Below are 7,443 nucleotides of genomic sequence, written 5' to 3'. Positions count from 1 at the left end.
TCAGTCAGTTAAGCATCTGACTTCAGTTCAGGTCATGATCTCCTGATTCATGGGTTTGAGCCCCACATCTCTGTGCTGACAGCTCAGAGCCTGGAGCCTGGAACCTGCTTTGGATTCTGGGTCTCCCTCTTTCTCTGCCCCTCCCCCGCTCGCGTTCTGTCTGTCTCTCAAAAATAAATAAACATCAAAAAAAAAAAAATAAAGAAAAACTTGACTTTCACCATCCTCGAAATTCTATGAATTCTTCACCCATCCTTGAGACATGGGTAAAATTGAAAACCATCAAAATATTTGGACTTCTTAAAAACTGGATTGTATGAATGGTGTTTATGAGAAGGTGTTTGTGAAAAATCGATGACCCTGGATCTTATCCAAGAGGACAGCACTGAATAGTTCATATGTTCCTTGAGGGACTAAGATGCTGACGTCTTTCTGATACCGGACCATTATGTGATTGCTGATTCGGCATCAGGGTGTAAGTTACCTTTCATTCGCACCAGGTCCAGCGAGTTATTGGGCACTGGGTATATATACATACATATTTTTTGACTATAGCCAGAGGAAGTGGCAGGGGCGCGCAGACTGTCATTAAGCGGTATTCGACACTATGCAAAACATTTTTGGAAGGGAGAAACAGAGCCCTCAATCTGCCTTCTTATTTATTAGACGTTTATCAGCGCAGAGCAAGAACTCAGGAAGGTGGTTCTAGACAAAGGGAGATGGAGAAAGACGAAGAGGACCAAGAGGAACAGGAGGAGGAGGAGGAGAGTAAAAACCTGGAAACTAACCCAAGTCCCCAGCACCCGCCCAGCGCAGAAACACGTGCGCTTTTGCAGAGGACCTACAGCTAGAGAGGGGACAGCGGAGCTTGACATGCAGAGGTTGGCAAGCCCCACAGTCCAGGGCCAAAGGAAGGGCCGCGGGCAGTGCAAGCATTCTTGGATGCACAAAACTGGGGGCAGGGTTCTACACTTGTACTACCAACCTGAATTCCTTACTACCAATCTAGAATATTCGTTGCTTTCGCAAGAGACGGGTTGGGTTTTTTACAGCGTGGATCTGAGCACCCACGGTGCTCTGCAAACCTAGCCTCAAGCTCCCGCTCCTGATCGCCCAGAGAAGCTTGGTGGGCTCCGCTTTCAGCGCGTTATTGCAAAACCCCAGAGCAAGCAGTCCCCCCCCCCCCCCCCCCCGCCCAGCTAATCGTTTCGTCTGAATCGCCAGCCCGGCTCGTGGGCTCTGGGTGCGAAGGGAGCCGAACCAGAGAGTCCCGTCCATTAACTACCGACTTCTCGGCGGGGAGAGGCGCGCTCAGAGCCCACGCGGCGAGGGCGACCACCGTCGCTTCCATGCTGGGGCTGCCAGGGGCCCCGCGCTTTCTCCAGCCCTCCCTCTGAGTCCCTCGCCCTGGAGGAGCTTAGGGCGACAGCCCTGCACCGACCTCGGTGCAGCGACAGCCCGGCGGTGAGACGTTCTCGCCACACTTCTCCCAGGGCCCTGGGGGCTGGTGGGACGTTTCGTGCCCCGCCCCCAGCCCCGCCCCCGCCCCGCCCCCGGCTGGCTGGCACCGCCCAGCAAGGCCCCTGCCCCAGGGTAATGCCCCGGGTAAGCGGCTAGTTAGAGCCCTCGGGCACGCCCCCTCCCGCAGCACGCTTCCGGCAAGCGCTCCGCCTACCTCGTGGCCACGCCCCAGCCTCGTGTGCTCCCCGGCAGGTCCCGCCCACCACGCACGCGGGTGCCGGGGTAGTGGGCGTTCTAAGCGAGCGACCATTGATCCAGGGGTAGGCGCGCGGTAACCCGGACCCCGTGCCAGAAAGACGACCCGACCCGGGGGGTTGCCGCGGGCCGCAGCGCAGAGTCTATAAAGGCGCACAGCTGCGTCGACAGCGCTCGGGACATGGAACCTCCGCCCGGGAGCCCCCTAGAAGACACCGCTTCCCAAAGCCTGGGAGACGATGAGTTCCGAGAACGGCAGGGTCGGGGCCTGAACCGGGACATCCGTTTGGCGAACCGTGGGAAACGCCCTTTCCCTGGGAGAGGCGAGGGGTCGGGACGCGCGGCCAGCGTCGCTGCTCTCGGGTCGCTGCCCCACGCACCCTGGGCTCCAACGCAGTGATCTCTCTTTTCTTTTCCAGACGCGAAGCCTACCGTGATCTCAGTAACTGGAGGAGACATCGGGAAGGATCTACTGTCCGAACCTGAGCGGGGAGCAGCAGCAGAAGGGGAAGAAAGCCACGGCGGCGCGGGAGCTCCCGGCCCCGTAGACGAGATCCAGAAGGGCGGCGGCGGCGGAGAGGAGCCCCCGCAGCAGCAGCAGGAGGCCCACGCGGCCACCGAGGATCCGCAGCCCCAGGACAGGCAGCCACGCCTCCGCCACCTGTTCATGCGGTTGGAACTGAAGGAGCTGGAGAGAGTTTTCCAACGCACCCAGTACCCCGACGTGTTCGCGCGGTGAGTGGCTCGCTCTGGAGGCGCCCAGTTCTCTAGGACGCTAGGGGCTCGGCGGCGTGGGACGCCTTTGGCTCTCTCCCGGGTCTCTCTCCCTCCCTTCCAGAGCCAAAGCTACCTATGGGCTGGAAGCCACCGAAATCTGCCAGCCCTTGCCCTCCGTCCAAGGTGGGAGTGATGCCTACAGGGCTGGGCATCGAGGTAAATATTTTCCTGCAGTATGTAAATGAATCGTCAAGAAACTTGGGCCGCGCTCCTGTTTTCCTAAATCTCATTCTCTCGGCTCAGGATTGAGATCAGGATGAGGAGTCAGGCACCCTCATGCAAGTGCAGGGTTGGATCTGGTCTTTATTTAAAATGCTGATAATTTGGTCGTCCCGGAATTTTTTGTGCATCCGTTTGATTCAAGTTATATTGATCTTGAACTCTGAGTTTTTCAACGTACCCTGAAATTTTGCTCACAAAGGCAAGTTGTCCCTGAAGCAAGCCCGGACTTGGGTATTACAGAAATGCGTGCTGGGGAATTGGGGAAAATAGAAATCTAAAAACAAGCATGAACTGTACATTGTATATCTCATTTCATCCACAACCCCAGATACTAAATATTGGCGATTTTCTTCCCTCAGAAAGGAGATTACCATATGTATGGATGTGACTCAAACCGAGGCACAGGTCAGTAAACTTGAAAAAAGCAATGTGGCTGGGCAGCCGTTTTAAAATCTGCTTTGGGTCTTGGACACTTTTGTTCTAGACATTCTCAAGTTGTTGTTTCGGTTACCTTTTCCATGTTTGCGAAATAAGTTTTGAACTTTAGGTCTTTGGTGAATGGAAGTTGGGATAAGTACACCCTGGTTTATGGAAATTGCCCATTACCAGAAGGATCTTGATTTCTTAAAGCAAAACAGTAAAAGAGAACCAAACTGCTTCTTCGAATTCCCTGTACAAAATCAAGGGTAGATAAAGTTCAACTCCTTTTTTATAAAAGTTTATTTATTTTGAGAGGTGGGGGGTGGGGTGGGAAGAGAGAATCCCAAGCAGGCTCCACACCATCAGCACAGAGCCCGACATCATGACCTGAGCTGAAATTGGACACTTAACCAACTGAGCCAACCAGGTGCCCCAAGCTCAACTCCTTCTAACACGTCTTCTAGGGAGCATTTCTGTGTGGAGTCATGTTGGGCTCAGTTAAATCTGGGAACTATGCACGTTAACACACAAAGGACCTAGGTTATGAGAGGGTTCGACTGTATTGTTACTTTAAATATTTAAAACCAGGCATAAGTTCTTAGCTAAATCCACACACACACAAAAGTACATTCAGGCCTTGGGGTAAGGGAATTATTCACATACAGAGAACACACGATATGAGTAACTAATGTCTGTTTAGTTACACCAAGACGAATGCAGGGAGACGGCTTTAAAGTCCAAGTGCCTGGTTCTCCTGCTGTTTTAGTCTGTAGCAAAGCATTGTAGAAAGTGGCGGCCCTACTTTTAATGTTCTGAAACTCTCATGTGTCAGCCTGAAAACATTATAGTGGAGGGTTGGAGGAAACTGGAGATTTGTTTAGAAATTGAAGCAAACAGGGGCACCTGGGTGGCTCAGTCAGTTAAGCGTCCGACTTCGGCTCAGGTCATGATCTCATGGCTCATGGGTCCGAGCCCCTTGTTGGGCCCTATGCTGACCACTCAGAGCTTGGAGCCTGCTTTGGATTCTGTGTCTCCCTCACTCTCTGCCCCTCCCCTGCTCATGCTCTGTCTCTGTTTCTCTCAAAAATAAATAAACGTTTTGAAAAATTTGAAGCAAACAATTTTTTTTGGTGCCCAAACCTGGGAAATAACCATTTTTTTTTTTTTAATTTGAGAGAGGAAGAGTGCACGTCGGGGAGAGGAGCAGAGGGGGAGAGAGAGAGATATCGAAAGCCATCAGGGTGCCCTAAGAACAATTTTTTTCTTTCTTTTTTAACGTTATTTATTTTTGAGAGAGGGAGGGCAGAGAGAGAGGGAGACACAGAATCGGAAGGAGGCTTCAGGCTCTGAGCTGTCAGCACAGAGCCCCATGTGGGACTCAAACTCACGAGCCATGAGATCATGACCTGACCCGATGTCAGACTGACTGAGCCACCCAGGCACCCCAACCCTAAGAACAATTTTTTTAAATATTTATTTATTTATTTATTTTTATTTTTTTATTTTATTTTTTCAACGTTTATTTATTTTTGGGACAGAGAGAGACAGAGCATGAACGGGGGAGGGGCAGAGAGAGAGGGAGACACAGAATCCGAAACAGGCTCCAGGCTCTGAGCCATCAGCCCAGAGCCTGACGCGGGGCTCGAACTCACAGACCGCGAGATCGTGACCTGGCTGAAGTCGGACGCTCAACCGACTGCGCCACCCAGGCGCCCCAATATTTATTTATTTTTGACAGCAATAGAACACAGGCGAGGGAGGTACAGAGAGAGGGAGACAGAGGATCCGAAGCAGGCTCTTCACTGACAGCAGAGAACCCGACGCGGGGCTCAAACTCACAAACCATGAGATCTGAACTGACGTCGGACGCTTAACCGATTGAACCACCCAGGCGCCCCAAGAACAATTTTTAATACAGTTTCACTGAGCTAAGAAGGGTGAAAAGCTTAGAGAAGAATTGCATACAAACATATACCTTGAAGATACGGCACAGATTGAGCTCTATGAGTGAATATTCTCGAGGACTTTCTAACATCTAAGGATTTTTTTTTTTTTTTTTTTTTTTTTTGGTGATACTATTTTGAAGAGATGGGTTTTATGGAATTTGGTGCTGGGTAGGGGGAGGGTTTCAATTTATGCCAGATTCTTACCTCTGTTAATTTGAAGTATTCTTTCATTTGTTCGGGCAGTGATGTCTAATTCGTGCGTCAAAAGATAACCATTTGAGACGGTAGCAGGTCATGTTGTATTAAGAGATTATTTGTGAAAAACAAAATCCAGGATGAGTTTGTTATTTTTGTTCCATGGTATGTATGTGAGTGCAGTCATGCAGATGGGGTGTAGATCTGGTGGTATGGAGTTTTAGTGAATTTGGACCCAGTTTGTCTAAATTTTCCTTAATTCTATAGACGAAAATATCATGGCAGTGTTCAGGGTGTCAGCAGCTCTTACAACGCAGTAAGAAGCCACAGTCCCCCTGGGCCCTCCAAACCAGGCCTTCCTCGTCAGATCATGCTTTTAACTCTCAAGAGGTTTCAGAGGATGAATAACCCATTAGGTATCTTTGAGGGAAACCTGTTTAAAAGTCCAACCTGCTGGGGCCCCTGTTGAGAGAGAGGAACATTCAGGAATGCACCTGTGCATGCCCACTGCCACCCTCACCAGATGATTTTGAAAACAATATTTTTAATTTTATTATTTTGAGAGAGAGTGAGAGCATGTGCACGTAAGCGAGGGAAGGGCAGAGAGAGAGGGAGACAGGGAGAGAGAGGGAGGGAGAATCCCAAGCAGGCTCCGAGCCCGGTGCAGAGCCAGACACGGGGCTCGATCTCACGTCCATGAGATCATGACCTGAGCCCAAACTGAGAGTCGGGTGCTTAACCGACTGAGCCACCCAGGTGCCCCACAAGAAAATTTTTAGTCGAACACGTGGCTTTGCCATGCTGAGACTGAAAGCCAGACGGCACTCAGCCCAAATCCTGTAGTTAACATTCATATCTAGTCTGACACACTAACAACATTTCTTTTTTCATGCTCAGACTGCTTGCGAGAATAACAAGTCCCTTTTCTGTTCTCTGTAGATGTTAGTTTGGGCTGAAAAGTTATAAACACAGTCTCGGGGAGGGGAGTATGCAGTAGTTTCAGCATTTTACAGTAATTAAACATTCTGGATCTTTCTAAAGTTTCTAAATCTTTTTCACATCAAACAATGTAAATTTTCCTAGGTAAGTGTGAAAAGTAAGTTTTTAAACAAAGAGTCACTGCGATTACATACAAAGTAGGGGAAATGGAGTTTGTTCTGAGTCGTTTTAGTCTTTTTAAGTTTATGTATTTAATTAGAGCACGAGCAGGGCAGGGGGCAGAGAGAGAGGGAGAGATCTGTCAGCACAGAGCCCAACGTAGGGCTTGAACTCAACGAACTGTGGGATCATGACCTGGGCTGAAATCAAGAGTCAGACGCTTAGCCAACTGAGCCACCCAGGCACCCCGTTCTGAGTTGTTTTAAAAAGGACAGGAAAAAATGTTTTGGGGTGCCTGGGTGGCTCAGTTGGTTAAGTGTCTGACTCCATCTCAGATCAGGTCTTGATCTCAGGGTCGTGAGTTTAAGCCCCGCATGGGGCCTGCTTTAAATAAATAAATAAGTAAATAAGTAAATAATAAAAAGAACAGAAATACGTTTGCCGGAATGGAGGTGATGGGGTGTCGTGCTTATCATTGGGCGTCCTCGGAGCACACGCGTGGATGTGCTGACCTGCCATGCAGTCGTTTGGTGCTGATACGATACCTCTGGGAAACGTTGGCGTCCCGGAGGTGAAATAAGAGAGCTAAAATAGAATCCTCCCCTGCATTTCCTGCTAGGTAAGCTAAACTTGGCCTCATTTGACCTGCTGTAGCCCACATGTGGCCTGGGCTTCTCAACGCCTGGAGCGGACACCTCGGGAGTCAGTTGCTATGGTAACATAGCCCTCATCCTAGGAATGCTGCGTGCCATTACCTTCATCGGGGTTCAGTGAGACTTCTGCTCACCCCCATTAAGCCCAGGCGGTAAGGTGTCCCAGCGAGAGCCGGTCCTTGCCTCGGCCAGATCATCTTAGGAACCATATTCTCATTTTCCTTTGTGGAACTCTCACATGAGGTTTTTTTAATTCGGCAAGTGAGACAAACGCTCATTGGCCCTGCGGTAAAAGACGGGCATCCACGGAGAACCAGTCCCGTTGTGCCACGTGGCTCTTCCAAGCCAAGTACCTTTCTCTTCTGTACCCGGCTTAGGGGAAGAAACCTCAGTAGTCTCTGCACCGCAAGGGGCTT

At 50.1% G+C, this 7,443-nt stretch overlaps 1 protein-coding gene across 2 annotated transcripts; it reads left to right on the top strand.

The window, feature by feature from the left end:
• Nucleotides 1-1,586: 1,586 nt before the first annotated feature.
• Nucleotides 1,587-4,922, top strand: LOC123595201 (rhox homeobox family member 1-like). 2 transcript variants are annotated; one of them, XM_045472581.1, is made up of 5 exons: nucleotides 1,587-1,976; nucleotides 2,136-2,451; nucleotides 2,555-2,649; nucleotides 3,075-3,120; nucleotides 4,874-4,921. In XM_045472581.1, the coding sequence occupies exons 1-4, from the start codon at nucleotides 1,898-1,900 to the stop codon at nucleotides 3,101-3,103; spliced, it is 519 nt and encodes a 172-aa protein (XP_045328537.1). In that variant the 5' UTR covers nucleotides 1,587-1,897; the 3' UTR covers nucleotides 3,104-3,120; nucleotides 4,874-4,921. The 2 variants fall into 2 exon arrangements, with proteins under 2 accessions (XP_045328537.1, XP_045328538.1); XM_045472582.1 differs by lacking the exon at nucleotides 2,555-2,649 and having other exon boundaries at nucleotides 1,591-1,976; nucleotides 4,874-4,922.
• Nucleotides 4,923-7,443: the final 2,521 nt, after the last annotated feature.

Source organism: Leopardus geoffroyi, chromosome X, assembly GCF_018350155.1.
Source record: "Leopardus geoffroyi isolate Oge1 chromosome X, O.geoffroyi_Oge1_pat1.0, whole genome shotgun sequence".
Classification (NCBI taxonomy): Eukaryota; Metazoa; Chordata; class Mammalia; order Carnivora; family Felidae; genus Leopardus; species Leopardus geoffroyi.
This window is presented reverse-complemented; position numbering and strand designations above follow the sequence as displayed.

Coding starts and splice junctions, on each gene's coding strand:
- LOC123595201 (XM_045472581.1), top strand. CDS start 1,898: ATGGAACCTCCGCCCGGGAGCCCCCTAGAAGACACCGCTTCCCAAAGC. Junction 1,977..2,135: donor TGAGTTCCGAGAACGGCAGG/GTCGGGGCCTGA, acceptor TTTCTTTTCCAG/ACGCGAAGCCTACCGTGATC. Junction 2,452..2,554: donor TACCCCGACGTGTTCGCGCG/GTGAGTGGCTCG, acceptor CCTCCCTTCCAG/AGCCAAAGCTACCTATGGGC.